Consider the following 21,500-nt stretch of genomic DNA (forward strand, 5'->3'; position numbering starts at 1 on the left):
TATTCCAGGACGTAATGGAAGTATTTTTTTCACAAAGAGGGTGGCAGATACCTGGAATGCCCTCCCGCAGGAAGTAGTGGAGATAAAAACGATAACAGAATTCAAATATACATGGGATAAGCACAAAGGAATCCTGTTTAGAAGGAATGGATCCAAAGAAGCTTAGTGGAGATTCAAAAGCAACACCAGTACTGGGCAAACTTTTACGGTCTGTGCTCTGATCATGGCTGGACACATTCAGCTTCAGAAGTTGGAGAACAAGACCAGTGCTGGGCAGACTTCTACAGTCTATGTCATGATCGTTGCTGAATAGACTTGGATGGGCTGCAATGGAGCTTTTCAGCGGATTCGACGTTAACTTCAAAATTTTTAGAATAAGGACAGTGCTGGTCAGACTTCTATTTATTTATTTATTACATTTGTATCCCGCACTTTCCCACTAAAAGCAGGCTCAATGCGGCTTACATTCTACAGTCTATGCCCTGAAAGTGGCAAGGGCAAATCAAGAATGGATGGACCGTATAGGTCTTTATTTACCGCCATCTACTATGTCACTTATGTATGTAAATTTGTCAAGATACTTTGCACCCCAGGATTCTGCCCTGCAATATGTGCAATGACACACATCATTGGTGCTGACAAGGGGGCTCTAAGAATTCTTAATTTCAGCAAAGTACCTCATTAGAATCAGTTTGGAGGGAGCTTCTCATCACACAAAAGCAGTCCTAATATGACTAGAGCGTATAGCGAGTGATTTCCTTGCTAAGGCAGAAAGAAACGCTGAAAACCTGCAGAGAAGCTGAAACCAGAGAGCACTTTCCTGACAAAGTAACAAGGACACCAAGATAATAAGCCCACGTAATTCGAGTCACGCCAAAGCACTGATGTGCAAACTGTATACAGTGAAACCAAGTATCGAATCCACGTCATACTCCCATCTCCACACTCTGTTTTGACTATGTGCAAGGTCTAGTTTGCAAATGAAAAGCTTACACAAAGCAAAGAATACATAATACAACACATTGCAAAGCTCTCTCTTTGGACGCTAAATGCCAAAGCTATTATTCTAGCTATACAGTGAGAAAAATATTTGAGAAAAGAGACTGAAGCTGTTCATTAGTATTAACACAGAGAAGGTCTTTTGGTTAATAAAAATAAGCACTAGGCTACATAAAGCACTGGCAGCCAGTCAATCCTGCAGCAGACAGGTGAGGCAAGTTTATAGGGACTGAATGATATCAGATTGTCTCCACCTCCTCCAAGAGCCTCCTATCAGATTACAAATCACAGGGCAAAGGATGAAACAAACTTGTCATCTCAATTTCTCCAGTGTGATGTTTTTCACCAGAACTTGTGCTTTCAAGTTGGTGTGGAACCAAGAACCCAGGCAGTAGTCTGTTAAACATGTGTGGCATGGAGGAGTGGCCTAGTGATTAGAGCACTGGTCTTGTGATCCAGAGGTGGTTGGTTCAAATCCCACTGCTGCTCCTTGTGATCTTGGGCAAGTCACTTAACCCTCCATTGCCTCAGGTGCAAACTTAGATTTATCCAGAGAACCTGAATGTAACTCTCACCTTGAGCTACTACTGAAAAAGGTATGAGCAAAATCTAAATTAAGTAATTAAGCAATGAACAGCTCAAGGTAATTTACTTTGGACAGAAAGAAACAAGGGAACAAACTTTTTTCAGGCTCAAGATTATATCAGCTTTATTCTACTGTACATTCAGCTACATGTCAGCGCATCTTCCAAACTCAGAGGACAGCCTGAAAAGTCCCCCCCACCAGCTGCTCACCAGCAACAGAAAATTACATTGTGGAATTTCATTTCTGTTGACGATTTTCTCATGATCCCCAGTATGATATTTTGGTAAAATAATTTTGACAGAAACAGCAACAATAAAAGGAACCATTTAACAGGAGCTTGCTGAGCACAACTCAATGCTACATTGTACTTGCATTTGTGTTGAGAAGTCCACGGGAAAGAGCTCGCTCATAAGCGGCTCCTTTTAAAAATAAAACAAGCTGATTACTTTCTCAGCACAAAATGAGCACTTGCTAGTCACAGTATGACAGCATGTCCCGAGGAACAATGTATGCAGCTGACATGCGATTTAAAAAGGCAAGTTTCTGAGCCTTGCCACTGGTATAGTGCTGGCTCCTACCCAGGATCAGGGCAGCAAACAGGGTTTCATTGCCTGGTGCACAGCTTTTCAACCTTGTAAAGTCAGAAAGCTGGCAAAATCGTCAGCATATTGCTGCGTCACAAAAACGCATAACAATTATTTCACACTATTTTGTTCTAGCAGCTACCTAGTACCAGCCTGCTTAGGAAAGATGAGGTTCACTTTAAAGGTGGGCATTGAGTTTTACTTTGATTTTAAACCATTTAGGAATGAAGGGGCATGTTTACTAAATTTTTTAAAGGTGTGATAAGTTCAAAAACTTAAAAGTGCAAAATTAAGGTTCAGTCAGTGTAAAGCCCACATGGAGTGGAGGAGTGGCCTAATGGTTAGTGCAGCAGGCTTTGATCCTGGCACCCTGGGTTCAATTCCCACTGCAGCTCCTTGTGACCTTGGGCAAGTCACTTAGCCCTGCATTGCCTCAGGTACAAACCAATCCTGTGAGCTCTATACCTGCTTATAATGTGATTGTCCTCTCCCTTGAACTTGATGGTTGAGCAGATTATAAATGCCAGAATTAAATTAAACAAGGTAAATGCCACCACATGGCACACTGACCTCTAGCAATAGTACTATGAGACTACCTAGTAGCTGCTCTGGGTTCAAAATGGCAGCTATGGGACAGAAATGGAGGGCTACTGTTCCTGCCTCATCTATTAAACTATCAGGGAGACCCCCCCCCCCCAAGTTAAGTCAAAGGGATAGGTTGCCTTCTTTGCCACACCACCTGATTGCTGGTAGCACTGATGCACTGAACGCCATCGCTTGAGCTTAACTCTTGAGGTGGCGTTAAAGGCAAGTGTGTTATCAGAAGTCCTGACAGCTGGCATGCAGTATGGTCCCACACCCCATCTCCATCCCCCACCCACACTAAGCAGCCAGCATGGGGATTTTCACTCTACTAGTCTTAGTATGTACTAGCCCTGGCCCATGCTAACACCTGCTCTAGCTGCTTCGAGGGACGTTTACCGAGTTGCACCAAGTCCATTTATCACCATCTTGTGGAGTGTTTTCAAGCTAGCCAGGGGACAGAGCAGCAGAAGAGATGCAACATTCTTAAAACTAAAACACAGTTCATACTTAAACGACCAAGCATTTAGTCCATTAGAAAACAGAAAGACAGAATGCCTTACTAACAGTTTACTTTAAATCCTGCACAGTAAACATGACCACACAGACCAGCAATGTCCTCACTGTGAAACCCTGCACAGAGCACAGGCAGCAGAGATCTATTTCAGGTAGGAACTGGAGACAAGTTACTCCCACCTTCATACCATTTCCCAGAAACTCAAAACTGGTGTCCCAGGAAGATGCTTTTAGACAGGATACAGCGTACAAACAAGTGCGTTTGATTTTAGTAAGAAAGGTCAACCAAAGCTGAAACAATAGAGCAGGATGGGAAGGGTTTCTTGCTCCAGTGTTACCAATTCTAATATAATGGTCAAGTTAGCAGTGGAGGAGTAAGCTCTGTGTTTAGAGCAGGGGTCCTTAACATAGTAACATAGTAGATGATGGCAGAAAAAGACCTGCACGGTCCATCCAGTCTGCCCAAGAAATGTGCCACTTTTTTGTGTATACCTTACCTTGATTTGTACCTGTCTTTTTCATGGCACAGACCGTACAAGTCTGCCCAGCTCTATCCCCGCCTCCCACTACCGGCTCTGTTATCCAATCTCGGCTAAGCTCCTGAGGATCCATTTCTTCTGAACAGGATTCCTTTATGTTTATCCCACACATGTTTGAATTCCGTTACCGTTTTCATCTCCACCACCTTACCCAGTCCTTAGGACGCACCCAGCCCATCAGGTTTGTAGGATACCCGCAATGACTATGCATGTGTTGCCTCTATTGTATGCAAACCTCTCTCATGCATAGTCATTGTGGTATCCTACAAACTCAACTGGCGGCGCCGAGCATTTTTTCGACTGCTGCCGTTGTTACGTCTGGAAATTCAATGCTGGTGATGTCCAGGCTTCAGCACTGAATATCCCGGTTTGTGGAGCCGGCCAAAAAGTATCTGGTTCAGCGCAATATTCAGCACTTAACTGGTTACCTCAGGACTGGGTTGAGAACCCCCAGTTTAGACAAACAGATTGTGAACTAAGGTAACCAGGGTTCAAATTACCTCTTTGCGGACATTCTTTGGGCAAGTCACTTCATTCCCATTCTCTCACACATATTCGATTATAAGCCAATTTGGGCAGAGAAATAACACATGTACCCGAATATGTGACTCATCTTAAGCCCAGACTTGAAAAAAAAAGGTAAAAGCTAAAATCCCAGATATATTATAAAAAAAATCAATGGAAAGGAAAGCTGTATTACTAGAGGTCAGAATCAGAAAGGTCAGGAAATAATTCTTCATAAAAAGGGGGGTGGATGGCTAGAATACCCTCACTGAGAAGTGACAGTAACAAAAACACACACACACAGCAATGGAATTCAAAAATGTGTGGGATAAATACAGTAAGAAAGTTGCATGGGGACAAATATTTCACCCATCCCCACAAGTAACTTCATCCAACCCATTCAGCCCCCTGCACTAAAATAACCCAACTTAACAGTAGTCCATGTTGATAAATTCCCCTCTCAGTGCTTATGGGCATTTCAATGCTATCAACCATATCCATTATAGCTATTATAATTGCTAAGCTATCTTAGAAACAGAAGGAAAGGGCAGGTAGACTGGTCTGGCACACTTCTGTGGGAACCCTACAGGACCTACACCCATCTCCGCAGACGTGGAGGGGATCCCCGTGGGAACCACAGGGTTCCTGCTAACTTCGTTCCCGTGCAGCTCTCTAAAATACAGAGGATCCCTAGTGGCAAAAAAGATGGTAATGAAGCGCTGGGGTATCCCGAAGAGAGCAGTTACAGCAGCAGCAGAATGACAACACGAAGCAATGCTTTCATTCTTTCCATACAGCATTATTAGAAATACCACCATTTGCAATTTAAAAAAAAATTGCATCAAGACATTTTATAGAATTGAAACAAAGCAGAAAAAGACTGTACGAATCACACTCAAACATAATGCTTTAAAGGAATAGCTACAAGAAAAATACTGGAAAATAGCAGGGGAAGGGGAAGGAGAAATAGCCCAATCGATTACCCTAGGTGTATCCTAAATGAACATCTGGCAGTAACCTGCAAACGGGGCAATTACAATCCTAACCCCCTAACTGAGCAGACTGGATGGGTCATTTTGATGTCTGTTGTCACAACCAATGAACATCTACCCTTCCGAAAGCTGTTGAGAACTTACCTCTTCAAACAAGCCTACCCCAACAACCCAACTTAAATCTCGAACCTAATCCACACCACTAGCACCACCCATACTCCAATCCCCTCCCCCACGTCTCGTCCTATTGTCCTACTCTCTATAACTGGGTTACCTTTGTGATACTTTGTACCATACCTTGTAAGCCGCACTGAACCTGCTATTGAGCGGGAAAGAGCTGGGTATAAATGCTATAAATAAATAAAATAAAATGTTAGTTGTTTCTGTCCTATTCAGCTCAGACGCAAGACGTGAGTACTCGGCCCAACACTAAACAGTAGAAGTACTGCAGGGAAAAGTCTCCCCCCACCCAAGAGTTGAAAGTTCAATAAACTAAATAAAAACAGAGGAACAGAAACAGGTAATAAGAGAAACAGAAGCGACCTTCCCCCACATTTTGCAGTGTACTTACACAGCATCTTCAGAGCTGAATTTGCTGAAAATTAACAAGCGGGCAAGCCATAAGGAGAATCAGCATCCGACGACATTAATGGTTTTCATTCTCATTCCAGTAATTTTGTGCCTCTGGAGTGCTACCAATCCCCTTGGAGAACCTTCTCCTCTGGGTTTCTTTTATACTGAAAATCTTTTTCTGGATTTCAACTGTAGGCACCCTTTAACCTGCTGGTTTATTATACCACACAGATTTAAAGTTTGAACACGGAGGGGTCCATACCCAGCTGGCGGATCTGAGCATTTTCTTGACTGCTGCCGTTGTTATGTCTGGAAATTCAATGCTGGTGATGTCCAGGCTTCAGCACTGAATATCCCGGTTTGTGGAGCCGGCTAAAACATATCTGGTTCAGTGTGATAAAGGGGTACTGCTTTTACTAAGCTGCAGGAAAAGGTCCCCTGAACTAGCGGCGGCAGCCATTTTTCCCATGCGCTGAGGCCCTTTTAACCGCAGAGGGTAAAAAGGCTGAAAAATGGCCATATGGGGGGAGGGGGGAATATATATATTTCCACTACCACCAGACATGCCATCTTAACCACTTTATTAACAGATCTCTGAGGAAGAAGGTGAAGATTGTAAGCTCCTTTGAGCAGGGACCGTCCTTCTTTGTTTATTTTGTACAGCGCTACGTAACCCTAGTAGCGCTCTAGAAATGTTAAGTAGTAGTAGTAGTAGTAAGATCTAAATTAAAAGGTTGCTGTGCTGTGCCCTATGCAGGCAAGATATTTTTTTTAAACAAAGAGAAAGGGGGGCTGCCCTACAAAAAAAAAACATACTTTTTGGCCTAAGCAGCATTAAATGTCAAAATAAAATACATAAGGATAAAAAAGAAAGAGTTAGGAATAAATGAAACAATGGAAAGAACAGAAAGGATTAGTGAAGTAAGTGGCTAGTTTTGGAGGCTTGACCCACTAGCATACTGCTGCTTTTACTAAAAACAGGATTTACTGTTAGTGAAAGCACTATGTCTCACCCAAACCAACAGCAATGATCATTTTTTTTATTATTAAAAAAAAAAAAAAAAAAAAAAGAGTGATTTCACAAATTTGAAACAGCTTCACTGGTCGAGCAATTCCCATCCTACTGCAACACTACTGAAGAAGCAACATTTAGATCCATACTTTTCTTGATGTGGATAGGGCTGAATTGGTTGTTTCTTTAGATTGTCATCTGCCTTCAGTTTAGTGACCCATCTGCTCCTCCTGGCCAGACCTAGTGAACTTGGGCTTGAAGATCGAATCCTAAACTGGTTTGGATCCTTTCTTTATCATTATTCTTTCCACACATCTGTATGTGGTTTCTTCATGTCCTCCTCATACCCTCTGACCTGCAGTCTGCCCCGGGGCTCAGTTCTTTCCCTGATACAGGAAACTGATACAGATCTGGGCGTTAGCAGTTTTTATTACTGGTTACACATATAGACCGTCTATCCTGTAACCTCATACTCATCAATGCCTGCCATGAAGTGTTTTGAGGATCATCATTTGATCCTTAGTAGAAGTCTAGCTTACTGGATCATGGGGAGCCCTTCTCACCCTGTTCTCCTTGGCTCTCCTGTATCGCCCATTGACTCATTTGAATATGATCCTTGCTTTTCAAATGACTTTTGAAGAAAAGTTATACTTAGGTCCTCGTTTTCTTCTTTCAGGCAAATTCAGCACTCAGCCTTGCAGTCCCTAATACAGGCCTTAGTCATTTTGCTCCTGTACTACAGCAAAATTACTTATACAGGTACTAGGAATACCAACCTTGAGCACCTACAGACTGTCCAGGTCAGATCACGCACTACTTTTATTTCTCAAAAATCAATGGTTCTATGACCTTTATCGCATACAGTTTAAGATTTTGTTCCTTGACCATAGGACTTTTATACTGACATCCCATTATATCTGTCTCCCCTTATTCCCTATGTTCCCACTCACACGTTCCATTTCCAATTGCCTATCACAATTCAACTAGGAGTTCAACTTTTATTTCTTCCTTGCTCCATCTCTCCGGACCTCTTTTCCAAAGTGAATCTGAAGGGATTCCTTCTTGAAAACATTTAAAGCCAATCTCAAAACGTATTTCTTTACCTTGGCCTCTGAAACAGATCACTCCAGTGGCACAACCATCTCCATTTCATCACTCTGAACTCAGGCCCACCCAGCAGCAGCACAGCTGCGATGTGGCTGGCAGGGATCCCCAAGTCCCGCCAGCTCAACACTCCTAGCATATCTACCTCATCTCCCCAAGGCGATCAGAGGTTTGTTAACTCCATTCCCACCAAACCCCTCCCCTCACCTTTTAAGTCCTTCAGTTGTTCTCTGGAAGTGAGCAGCAACTTATACCCGCAGCTCACCCCAGCCCTGAGCCTTCAGGAAGTTGCATCAGAAGAAAGGCTCGGGGCAGCTCAAGCAGAAGATATGAGTCACTGCTGGCAAAGAACTAAAGGACTTAAAAGATACTGGGGGGGTTTGAGGAAATGGAATTATGAGATCCCCAACTGCCTGGCAGGAGGAGAGGAGGAAGAGATTTAAACCAGGTAGCGGGGTTCTCATTGTCCACTCACTTTAGGCTCAGGCCAAAACTGGATGTCTGGCTACGCCTCTGGATCATCCTATGGAGCCATGGGGTTGCTGCTGGCGGGGGAGGCAGTGGCTGGCATCTGTGGCCTAATGTCTGTCTGGCTGGCTTGTTTGTCTGTGATGCCCTTGTTGCTAAGCTTTCTCCATCCTTGTCCTAATGGAATTCTTGCTCATATTACTAAGTTTAACTTATAATCTTTTGCAAACCACCTTATTGCTTAAGTCAAAAGGTGGTATAGCAAATACAAGAAAGCGCCATGAGAAGCAGAACTTAGGAAGCTAGGCACTTTACCATGTTAAAGGAGAATAGAATCTCCTGTTCCCTGCAGGTATTCTAAAAGGCAGGGAAATTATCCAGGCAGCATCCCAGCCTGCAATACACAAGTTCCAAGCCAGGAGATAAAGCTGCAGCAGATAAGCAGAAACAGCAGAGCTCATCCACAGCACAGTCAGCACAAGGTCTGCACAAAAGGAGATGACCTGCACTTGACACAGCCTGCATGGTGCACTAGTTTAAAATAAAAGCAGAAACGCCAAGCTCAGAGCTTCACACATCATTTGAGTAATTTGACCAGGCACATTCAATAGCGTAGTTCTGCCAGCACTTTAAGACTGAACTAGACTGCGACTAATTCTGTCCTCTGAAGAGCTTGGTTCCGGGGATGACATATTTCATTACTGTGACAACTCAAAAAAAAAAAAAAAAAAGTTTAGAGGACATGCTCGGGAGCCAACAGAGATTCTCTGGCTAAGATCAAGTGTAGAATGAAACACTGAGGGCCAGATGCACTAAACTTAACGAGCCAGCAATGTGGTTTTTAAACTGGTTCTAGCCAGTTTAGCGCGCTAGTAAACCAGGACACGCACAAAAGGGTTCTCCGAGCCATTTTCCTGTCACGGTAGCAGCTAACGAAAACGGAATGCAAATGAGCTAATTACTATTATAATGTGAATGCGATGCGATGCACTACCGTTTCCGACCCCGTGCACCGTGGAAAACCTAACGGGAGGTCTGCACCTCTCGTTGGGGCTGCTATGAGCGGGACCCATGCAGAGGAGGACACCTATCGCAAAAATCAGAAGAAAAAAAAACGTCCAAGTGCTCGTCAGGGCCGTCCTTTCAAGTGCCTAACACTTGGACTTCCTTCACTCAAAAAAAAAAAAAAAAAGGACGTCCCTGACAAACACTTGGATGTTTTTTTTCTTCAGATTTTGTGACAGGCTTCCTTCTTACGACTAAGGTGCCCGAACCGAAATGACCACCGCCGGAGAGAATCGGGGATCGGGACGTGCGAGGACGTCCAAATCAAAACTATATGGACGTCCCTTTCGATTATGCCCCTCCAGGTCTCTCTCACCAATCACAGCGTGTTTAGCTGTCACTACGCATGCTTGGCTGGCCGACTGGCTTCCTCTCCTTAAGAAGGAAATCGTGTGCAAATGAGCTAACAGCGAGCAGCTCATTTGCATGGGATTTCCTTCATGCATGCCCATTTTTTACCAATTCGCTAAGGGATCGGTAAGGGAAGGGCTCTTTCAGTGGAGTCAGTGCATCTGGCTGTGAGTCTGGGTTACAGACTAAGGACCATCCTCCTGTGGCCAAGATTGAAAAAAAAATGCTGAATGGGTGGGGGGGAAGTGCAGAAGGAATGAAGGAAGAGCTAACACCCTGGTCCCTGGCCCTACTGTGGACATAGAGAGAAAGAGTGTGTCGCCTGCTATCAAAATAACTCTATCCTTATGCACCTGGCATACAGCCAGTGGATTAGCTGCTCTGTGCACCCTGTTTCCCAAACTTTGATAGCTCAGTGCATGATTCCAAGAAGACTACGGAAAGACAAAAGCGCTGCAAAATGAACTCTTTCTTGCACACAGAATCCATCCATGATGATGGCTGTTAACGTTGCAAACTAGAACTTTTTACTAACAATGGCTGGCTTACCTGGTGAACCAGGGTCTGCTCTAGGGCAAAAGGTGCCTTAGGCAAAAATAGTTAGTAACACTCCCCCTTCTCCTCTCCCTCCATGAACTCTCTCCCTATCCTCCGCCTCCTTCCAGCTATTCTTACTTTTCTCCCTCCATCCCACCAGCCATTCTCTCCCTTTCTCCTGCCCTATATAATTCTCCATCTCCATGCCCCCTTTCTAGCTTTTACTCTCATCATTCCCCCTTCCCATATAGGTCTTCCGTCCACGTCAGTGGCTTAGCCACAGGTGGACCTTGGGGGCCCGGGCCCCCCTACTTTGGGCTCAGGCCCCTTCCAGAACTACAGCATCCTTTGCTGGCAGGGATGCCAAAGCCCCACATTACATACAGTGCCACAGCTACCTTCCTCCTTGCACTGTTTCCTTAAGGCAGAAGTCGGTGCGTGCCTTCAGCCGCTGATGCTGGGAATTGTGGCGCGTGCATGCGGAAGGGGGAAGAAAGAGGAAGAGGGAGCAATGTGTTACCCCCCCCCCCAGTCTACCCCTGAGCGCCCCCAAAATTGGAGGCCTGGCTACAGCCCAGGTCCACACCCCTTATCTCATATAGATCTCCCTATGTTCCCCAACCCCCCAACCCCATGTAGTTCTGCTTTCCTCCGCCAGTCTCACCCCAAATCGTCAGTATTTTCTTTTTGTCCTCCTACCTCCCTTTTCCCAGCAGCCATATCCCAGAACTTTTTGAGCCCCTCATAATCAATTAATGTGTCAGCCTCCTCTACTACCCAGGGTCAGTCTCATAGGACAAACTGTAAGATCATAAAGATCTCATTGCTCACAGCATGAGATTCACCCCAGGAGGAAGGAGACTGACACACTGATAAGTGCCACTTCTCCCATCGGCCGTGTAGATGGTGGGGGCGATGTGGAAGCAGACCCTGCTCAGCCCAAGAAACAATGCTAGCAGTGTCCACTGTGTCCATCATCTTGTGGCACCTAGATAACTGCCCTGCTCGTCCTAACCAAAGGCTAGCCCCATGAGATCCCTAGGCCCCACTAGCAACTCCCATCCCAAGCACTATTCTAGACACTTCCAGTCCACTGCAAAGGTCTGTTCACTGTAAGGTTCACTTGTTGAAACATGTTGTATCACTGACTCTAGTTTATCCAGAAATAAATGCATTGAAATTTGAATATACAAACGATAATTTGAGACAAAATTTGCAGCACTGTTCCAGATCTGATTATTTCAATTTACAGTGCTTTTCATCCAGCACCTCAAAACCTTCTATAGTTAAAGGTAAAAAAGGAATTTGAGCTGGTCAGCTTTGAAATTGTGGTTAATTTAATAAGGTTCAAAGTTTGTGTGGTACATCCTACACTGCAAATTGTTTGAGATGTACTTTATACTGGTTCTGAGTGGAGTGGAATGGGTAGGCGTGAATCACTTGTTTACTCTTTCCGAAAATACTAGGACTAGGGGGCATGCAATAAAGCTACTAAGTAGTAAACTTAAAACAAACCAGAGAAAATACTCCTTCACTCACTGTGTAATTAAACTCTGGAATTCATTGCCAGAGAATACAGTAAAAGCAGTTAGCTTAGCAGGGTTTAAAAAAAGATTTGGATAATTTCGTAAAAGAAAAGTCCATAAGCCATTATTAAGATGGACTTGGGAAAATCCACTGCTTATTTCTAGGATAAGTAGCATAACATCTGTTTTACTGTTCTGGGATCTTGCCAGGTGCTGGTAACCTGAATTTGCCACTGTTGGAAACAGGATACTGAGCTTGATGGACCTTTCGTCTGTCCCAGTATGGCAACACTTAAGTTCTTACGATCAGATTTATACACATTTTTTTAAACATAGCTTAATAAATAAATCTGAAAACACAGGCTGCATCCTCCTGGTGTCACACTTCCAGATATCTAAGGGACAGAAGCTGAGAACATTATTTTAGACACAGAGGACCCCTTTCACAAAGCTGTGTTAAGCACTAATGTGTGATTACCATAGCTGAAAAGGGCTTACTGCAGGGCATGCAGAGGTAACCCGCAGTAATTTAGCAATCTACATGTGCACACCACATGCTAGCGAATAAATTTTATTGTACCACAAAGAGGGTGTGTCTGGCTGGGGTGGAGAGTAGGCGTTTCTGCGCTAATCAATTAGCACAACTACACTGCCGTGTGCTAAGGGATTAGCACATAAGCCTTTACCAACTGCAAAATAGGTGTTGGTAAGGGCTCACGTGCCAATTTTTAATAATGGCTACATGCTAATGGCAACATTAGCGCGTGGCCATTGATTTAAAAATCAGCCATTTTCCGGGAGGGGTTGAAATTACCTTAATGCATTCTTCTGCAGCTTTGTAAAATAAGCCTATGAGCTCCACAGATACTGTAGGTTGTGTGCACTGGGGCAAATGTGATTTAAATCACTATTTCCAATCCGCAAGCATGTCAAAAATTCTGTGTGACTACAAGAAAAATTATTCATAGAATGCCGTCATAATGAGAAAACTTCACTGCCTAAAAAAAGCACACTAACTTAAAATAGAGAGGATGTGTCCTAGCTAAATAAAGATCCTACTGGAGCTCCAAGGTAGGTCTGAAGGTTTAGTTCTTTGTATGTAATTTAATATTTGATCTGAACTGGCAGAGTTATTCATTATCAGATCAAATAATTTAATATATACAAAAATAAAATCAGGTGTAGGTCTAAGTTTGCTAAACAAACAGCCACAGAAATTAATAATCTGGTTTCCCAGGAAGAGGCAGTAGATTTAGAAGTTACAGCATAAACTATATGGAGAGTCAGGATATGCAGGAAAGCAGCGGATACAATTTGTGTTGCGTCTTCTGCTCTCCAGATCAGCTGCAGGTGGAGCTAGCAAGAAGGCGTGCCGCCGACTGAGAAACAGCAAAGCCCAGAACTATCCTTGCAATGCTGGACTGAGTGAGCCAGAGGGGGATATAAAGTATCACAGAAGTCACTGGATAGTTGTCAACTTTTGTACTGAGTTTAGCTCGTTCCTTTTTCACTAGTAGTTGGGAGACGGTTACAGTACATTTATGTCTCTTGTCGTCCTCCTTCTCCTCCACTGCTAACTCCAGGCTTCGCTCCTTTTCTCTCACGGCACCTTACCTGGAATAGACTTCCTGGACCTATACATCTAGCTCCATCTCTACCTGTTTTCAAATCTATGCTGAAAACCCACCTTTTCACTGCTGCTTTTAGCTCCTAGCCACAATTGCCCTCCCCTTGTCCCTTCCTCCCTTCTTACTCATTACTTCCCTCACCCATAACTGTCTTGTTTGTCTGTATTACTTAGATTGTAAGCTCTTTTGAGCAGGGACTGACTCTTTGGGTCAGGTGTTCAGCGCTGCGTGCGTCTGGTAGCGCTATACAAATGCTAATAATAAAAATAATGTCACTGTTCCCTCTAAGTCCTCCACCTATAGTCCTACCTGTGGAGGGCGCTGTTTCACTATCACATTTTCAACAGTGAGAGTCAGGCAAGCTTTGTAGGATTCAAAATAACCTCCCTGACCCTAGTAATGGAAGACACAATATTGAAACCGAGTAGACTAGTTATTTTCCTGTCCCTGGACGGATTACAATCTAAGGGCCCCTTTTACTAAACTGCTCTAGTAAATGGGCTTAACATGCCCTAAAGTGGGACTTTCCTATACACTAAGCCCATTTCTATAGCCACTGTAATATAAGCATTTTTTTTTCCATTTCTTTAATTTCTGGCCATATGCTGTTAGCATTAGTGTGTAGCTATTTTACAAAATTAACACAGGAGTACTTGCCTCCTCCTATTTACGAGGCACTAAGGACTCCTGGGTTATGGACATGCTAATCAGTTAGCACATTGGTAATGTCAGTATGCTTGCTGAATTTATTTTTTATTTATTTATCCCACATTTTCCCAGCTTTTTGCAGGCTCAATGTGGCTTACATATTGCCGTTAACGGCGTTAGCCGATTCCGGTCTGAACAAATACATGGTATGAATGAATACAAGGTGATGTTGTGATAGATAAGATACATGTAAGGTAGGTATAGTTGGGGAAACTTAGAAAGAGGGGGGGAGGAAGAGTCAGGTAATGTCCTTTACGTTCTTTGTTTCCATGCCCATTCTCTGTCCCCAACATGTCCCCTCCCAAATGGCAAAAAACTAACACATTCTGCATTAGGTGCATGCTAGCACTAATCACAGCTTAGTAAAATGGCCCCTTATACCTGAGGCAATGGAAGGTTAAGCAAATAAGATCAGAAGGAGCTACAGAGGGATCTGGACAAGGCTTTTCTGGTTCTCAGCCTTCTGCTCTTCCACTCCTGCATATCTTATGCTGTTTTTTTTTAACTTGTTCTCTTGATACCCACCTATTACTTTTAGTATACCAAGGGCCTCATTTTCAAAACTGAAAAATGTCCAAAAAGCAGCACAAAGCAGCAGATGGACTTTTTTTTTCTTCCAAAATGTCTAAATTGCTATTTTAGAAACCTATTTTTATGAGTTTTCTATGCAGTTGGTCCAAATCACAAAGAGGGTATGTTGGCGGCGGGATTTAGGCATTCCCAAAACTTGGATGTTTTTCTGCCATCAAACATATAAATGGCAAGTGACCGACTCACCTGCAAATGCGCAGAGATTTCCCTCTCTGTCCCGCCCTCGCGTCAAGATGTGATGATGTCAGAGGGCGGAACAGAGAGGGAAACGGAGTCGGACTGTCGGACGCTGCCGCTGGAGCTTGGAAACGAACATCGCGCGCACTAACCTACACCATCCCCGCCGCCGCTCCTGCCCCCCTCCGTATCGGGCCCCTGCACTGACCTGACAGCGCCTCTCACCTCCGTGTGAAAGCACTTTCACACGGAGGTAAGAGGCGCTGTCAGGTCAGTGCAGGGGGCCCAGCACGGAGGGGGGAGGGAGCGGCGGCGAGGAGGGTAGCTGGAAATCTCGCCCGTTTTAACGGGCTTAACGTCTAGTAATGGAATAAAGGAAAAACATCCAGGGCTAAAACTTAGATGGTTTGTGTTTCAGTCACAACTAAGTCACAAAAAGGCGCCCTAGATGACCAAATGGTATACCACTGGAGGGATTAAGGCATGACCCCTTACTCAACCACTGGCCACTGTCCACCTCCCACCCCCCAAAGATGTGAAAGAAACAGTACATACCAGCCTGTATAACAGCATCAGATGTTATAGCAAATCCTATTAGAGCAGCAAGCAGGTTCCTGAAGTAGCCTAGTGGTCGATGCAGTGGACTGTTGAGAAGGAGACCCAGGTCCATATCCCATTTTGTTACACTTGGAAAGCGTGAGCCCTCCAAAGCCCACTGTAACTAACCAAATAAAGGTGACACCTGCAGACATATGGGTTATTGTAGTGGTGGGTTTCAGAGGGATATAAAGGGGTAACGGTGAGATGTGTATCTGGGACCTTCTATATGAAGTCCACTGCAGTGCCCCCTAGGGTGTCCCACTGCTCTGTTGGGATGTCTGTGTGGCCAGTCTACTAAGAATGATGCCTCTCCCCCCCCCCCCCCCCCCCGAATACATTCTAATGGCTTGTTTTTGTGCATTTCTCCATTTTACTTTTTTTTTTTAATGGTTCAAAAAGATAGACACACCGAGCACAAAAACCATCTAGCAAATGGCCATTTTTAAAATAAAAAGTTTGACATTTTTCTGGTTTGAAAATGGCCATGTTCACTACTGGATTTTGGAAACTTTCCGCAAAATGACCAAAACCAGATTTAGACATATCAAAGATGCCCCACCAAATATAATAAACCATAATGAAGGCTTCCAAAGGGAACAGGAGGAAACTCCTGGGCCAATAACATAAACGCAGCTATGCGGGGCAGCAGCATGCATTGTGGGGTAACTGGCCAGGAACTCTGTGATACATTTATAGGTAGGAGTTCTCATTAAAACCACAGGAAATTCTAGAAATCAATTTACAGAGGTGGGATAATAAGAATGTAATTTCCAAATGCTGCAGTGAGAATCAATCTCCCAGTGGTGCTCTTGAACATAATACATTAAGAACTATTTCTATTACACAGGAACATAAAGAGGCAAGGCAACTCACCTAACTTTACTACAAAGGCGTGAGATAAAACCAAATCCCTAAATCCCCAAGCCCAACACCAGAGAGCCAGTGGAAGCTTTAAACCCCCAAAATACTTATGATGAAACCTGCCCGCCTCCCTTTAAACGTCCTCCCTTTCCAAGCCATTGAACCCTGCTTACTGCATGTAATGGGAGTTGTCACTGTCACTCTACCCCTCTGGCCACTGAATTCCTGATCGCATCCTTTCCAAACATACGATCACACCTACTCTCTCTGGAAAGAAATACTTGGTAGGTCCATATGTTTAAAAAAAAAAAAAAAAACCTATATAGCAAACTGCAATAGTCAACCCTGTCCGATTTTGCTGTAAAGTTACAGTTGCCGTTCAGCACTACTCAAAGGAACGAAGTAAGCACTTTACAAAAGCAGATTTACACATTCTCCCTCTACAAAATACAAACAGCACAAGGTATGTTTCAAGCTTCGCAGTCCCTACAGCACCCCTCCCCAACTAAAAAAAAAAAAATCTTAGCTGCACTGATTATTTTCTTTAAACAAGAAGAGCTAATAATGCATGTCTACATCACTTGCAACTAAAAGGTCAGTTAAAGGGAAATCCAAGTACAAAACCCACCAGTCTCGAAGACAGATGGCACTCAACCTCAGCTCCGTTTATTGTTTTAGTCATCTGATTCTACCAGTCCTAGAGAACATAAAAGTTGAAAGGCACAGGCAGCACAGAGTTTTACATACCTAGCAGCTCTGACACATGGTCCCTGAAGTAGGACGAAAGAAAAAAAACTGCAGAGTCGAGGCAGGCGAACAACTTGGCGCCTCCATCTCTGCTCTGCCTGCAGATCTGCCCGGCCAACGGCAGAAAACGAGAACCGGGAAAGTTTCCAGGTCATTCCCTGGTGCTAAGCTGCACCTGCACAGAGTCGCCGATCGCAGCAAAGAAACAAAAACAATCTCGGGGGTGGGGGGGGGGGGAGGAGATCGGGCGACGGTTCCAAGAGCAACAATCCCGGACAATGCGGCGCGTTCCCCCCTCGAACTTCCCCCCACGCAAGCTTCCATCGCGGTCAGATTCCCCCGCTGCCCTCTCTCGGCAGATCACCGCTCTGTTTTAGAAAGGAGGTGCTACTAGCTCCATCCCTTTCCCTTCCAGCAGATCCTTAAAAAACAGAAACACAAGCCAAGAAGGAAAAGGAGGTCCTCGACTCCCCCCACCCCCGTTTTCTAACGCGATCCTCTCCTCCCCGACTCTCCTGAACTTGTAGTCCCCGTTCCACCCGCCGCGAGCTCCAGACGCTTCCCGCCGCAAGGAATGCAGTGCTCCCCCAATATCTCCCGCTCTCCGATCCGGCGGCACTTTCCCGTTCGCTTTGCTGGGGTTGATTTTGTTTACTGCTTGTTTCCCCTTACCTGCGACACCAGCGGGACGAGCGTCTGCTCCACGGAGCGGGTCTTGATCTCCAGCCCGGAGTCCAGGCTGAAGCCCGATGACGAGGAGGAGGACGAGACCCCGCTGCTACTGCAGGGAGAAGTGGCCATGGCTCAGCCTCGGAAAACACCTCCCAGGACTCACACATCAAACCCGCCAGGAAAACTCCCGCCGCCGCCCCCGGCCAGGAGAGCGCAGCGACAGGCACCGCCCCTACCGCGCTGACTCCGCCCCCGGTACCGCCTCCTGTCACCGAGCGCAGCATCCCTAGTACCGCCCTCCTTCCTTCCCGGCGCTAACCTTTTCCTCCCCTTCTCCAAACTTTGCACGAGAAGGATCACATCAGGTATTGCAGATCGCGGAAAGGACTTGCGGTGGGGAAGGACTGGAGGTCATTTGCTTAGAGCCTGCTGAGTTTATCGCCATTGATTGTTTTCTGTGGCTGGGGGAATCGTAAATTCTGCGAGGGAAGGGAGGTATAAACGTGTGAAATGTAAATAAATAAACTCGGGACGCAAACTACAGTCCAGGAATAGCTTGTAGTACTCCTCCTGTCCCCAAATGTTGTTTGAACATAGGCTCTAGATCCAATGTGAATAGACTGGTAGCTGGAATCACAGTATGAAGGGTGGACACGGGCTTCTGAGATTTGAAAAGAATTTCAGGCTCTTTACCTTTAACATCTTCTAGGAACAGGTCTGCAAGACACTGCCCTACATAAGGTACTTTTCTTTGCAGTTTGACTAGATGCCTGCTGTTGCAGATGACTGAGAAGATTGTTAATGATTTAAGGGCCCTTTTACTAAACTGCATTAAACATAAGAACACAAGTGTTGCTATACTGGGACAGACTGAAGGTCCATCAAGCCAAGTATTCTGTTTCCAACAGTGGCCAAACCAGGTTACAAGTACCTGGCAATATCCCAAAATAGTAAAATAGATTTTATGCTGCTTATCCTAGAAATAAGCAGTGACATCCCCAAGTTCATCTTAATAATGGCTTATGGACTATTTTGTTAGAAAGTGATCCACGCCTTTTTTAAACCCTGCTAAGATAACTGCTTTTACCACATTCTCTGGCAATGAATTAAAGAGTTTCATTACACTGAAGAAATATTTTCTCCGATTTGTTTTAAATTTACTATTTAATAGCTTCATTGCATGTCCATTTGTCCTAGTATTTTTGGAAAGAGTAAACAAGCAATTCACATCCACCAGTTCACTGCACTCAGTATTTTATAGATCTCTATCATATCTCCCCCTCAGTCATTTTTTTCGCCAAGCTGAAGAGCCCTAGCCACTTTAGCCTTTCCTCATAGGGAAGTCATCCCACCCCCTTTATTGTTTTCATTGCCCTTCTCTGTACCTTTTCTAATTCCATTATATATTTTTTGAGATGCGGTGACTAGAATTGCACACAGTATTCAAGGTGCAGTCGCACCATGGAGTGATACAAAGGTATTATAACATTCTCATTCTTGCTTTCTATAAATAAAATAAATAATCATTCCCTAATAATTCCTAACATTCTATTTGCTTTCTTAGCTGATACTGCACATTGCGCAGAGGGTTTCAAAGTATCATCAGTGATGACACCTAGATCCTTTTCTTAGTTGGTGACTCCTAATGTGGAATCTTACATAAGTACATCGGTATTGCCATACTGGGACAGACTGAAGGTCCATCAAGCCCAGCATCCTGTTTCCAACAGTGGCCAATCCAGGTTACAAGTACCTGGCAAGATCCCAAAACAGTACAGATCTTGCATTATTACTACTACTATTTAGCATTTCTATAGTGCTACAAGGTGTACGCAGCGCTGCACAAACATAGAAGAAAGACAGTCCCTGCTCAAAAGAGCTTACAATCTAATAGACAAAAAATAAAGTAATCAAATCAATTAATGTGTACAGGAAGGAGGAGAGGAGGGTAGGTGGAGGCGAGTGGTTACAAGTGGTTGCGAGTCAAAAGCAATGTTAAAGAGGTGGGCTTTCAGTCTAGATTTAAAGGTGGCCAAGGATGGGGCAAGACATAGGGGCTCAGGAAGTTTATTCCAGGCGTAGGGTGCAGCGAGACAGAAGGCGCGAAGTCTGGAGTTGGCAGTAGTGGAGAAGGGAACAGATAAGAAGGATTTTTCATGGAGCGGAGTGTACGGGGAGGGGTGTAGGGAAGGACGAGTGTGGAGAGATACTGGGGAGCAGCAGTGTGAGTACATTTATAGGTTAATAGAAGAAGTTTGAACAGGATACGAAAATGGATAGGGAGCCAGTGAAGCGACTTGAGGAGAGGGGTAGTATGAGTAAAGCGACCCTGGCGGAAGATTAGACGGGCAGCAGAGTTTTGAACCGATTGGACAGGGGAGAGGTGACTAAGTGGGAGGCCAGCAAGAAGCAGATTGCAGTAGTCTAAACGAGAGGTGACAAGGGTGTGGATGAGGGTTTTGGTAGAGTGCTCGGAAAGAAAGGGGTGGATTTTACGGATGTTGTAAAGAAAGAAACGACAGGTCTTGGCGATCTGCTGGATATGAGCAGAGAAGGAGCTATAGTTTGCGCTCCTCTTTCCCACATGTATCACTTTACACTTGCTGCCTGTGAGAAGGAGATGGTATATAGAACTTATTTTATTGAAAACTTTGGGGGGGGGGGGGGGGGGGGAAGCCTCAAAGTGCCTGGATTGAAAACAATCACACAAGGAATGATAGATCCTATTGACCAATCGCTCGGTCTTAAGGGGATCTGCTCTTCATCATAGGCAAAAAAAAACCCCACCCCAAATGAAAAACAAAAGAGGAAAATGCTGGGAACCTCCCTAATAATTCATCACTATATACCATCTCCTTCTCATAGACAGCCGTGGGAGCTTTCAACATTATTATATAATAGTTAGCTATTTCCACAACAACTTATAAGACATTTAGAGGATTCACTTTACACTTGCTCACATTAAATGTCATCTGCCATTTGGATGCCCAATCTCCCAGTCTCGTAAGGTCCTCTTGCAATTTTTTCACAATCCTCTTGTGATTTAACAACTTTGAGTAACTTTGTGTCATCAGCAAATTTAATTACTTCACTAGTTACTCCCATCTCTAGATAATTTATAAATATGTTAAAAAGCAGCGGTCCCAGCACAGACTCTTGTGGAACTCCACTATCTACCCTTCTCCTTTGAGAATACTGACCATTTAACCCTACTCTCTGTTTTATTTTAACCAGTTTGCCGATTGGGCGTCCCCAACTGCTTTCCGTTGCAGGGAAGACCAAAGTTTCTGGGGGCATGACAGAGGTGTAGTGAAGGCGGGACTTGGACGTGCCTAACATATGGGTGTCCTCGACCCATAATTGAAAAAAGAAGGGCGTCTCTGACGACTTGGTCCCTTTTTTTTCACGAGTAAGCCTCGAAAAGGTGCCCAAACTGACCAGATGAACACTGGAGGGAATCGGTCATGACCTCCCCTTACTCCGCCAGTGGTCACCAACCCCCTCCCACCCTAAAAAAGCAATTCAAAAACATTTTTTCCAGCCTCTATGCCAGCCTCACATGTCATACCCAGCTCCAT

General features: G+C 44.5%; 1 protein-coding gene across 2 annotated transcripts in view; it reads right to left on the bottom strand.

Moving 5' to 3' along the window:
* CTNNAL1 (catenin alpha like 1) overlaps positions 1 to 18,119 on the bottom strand; it is a 442,864-nt gene extending 424,745 nt beyond the window's left edge. For both annotated transcript variants that reach the window (XM_030204917.1, XM_030204908.1), the window contains exon 1: positions 17,923 to 18,119. In XM_030204917.1, the coding sequence (XP_030060777.1) occupies positions 17,923 to 18,051 (129 nt within the window). In that variant the 5' untranslated portion in view covers positions 18,052 to 18,119. The remainder of the gene's footprint in view (positions 1 to 17,922) is intronic.
* Positions 18,120 to 21,500: the final 3,381 nt, after the last annotated feature.

The sequence above is a fragment of the Microcaecilia unicolor genome, chromosome 1 (assembly GCF_901765095.1).
Source record: "Microcaecilia unicolor chromosome 1, aMicUni1.1, whole genome shotgun sequence".
NCBI lineage: Eukaryota > Metazoa > Chordata > Amphibia > Gymnophiona > Siphonopidae > Microcaecilia > Microcaecilia unicolor.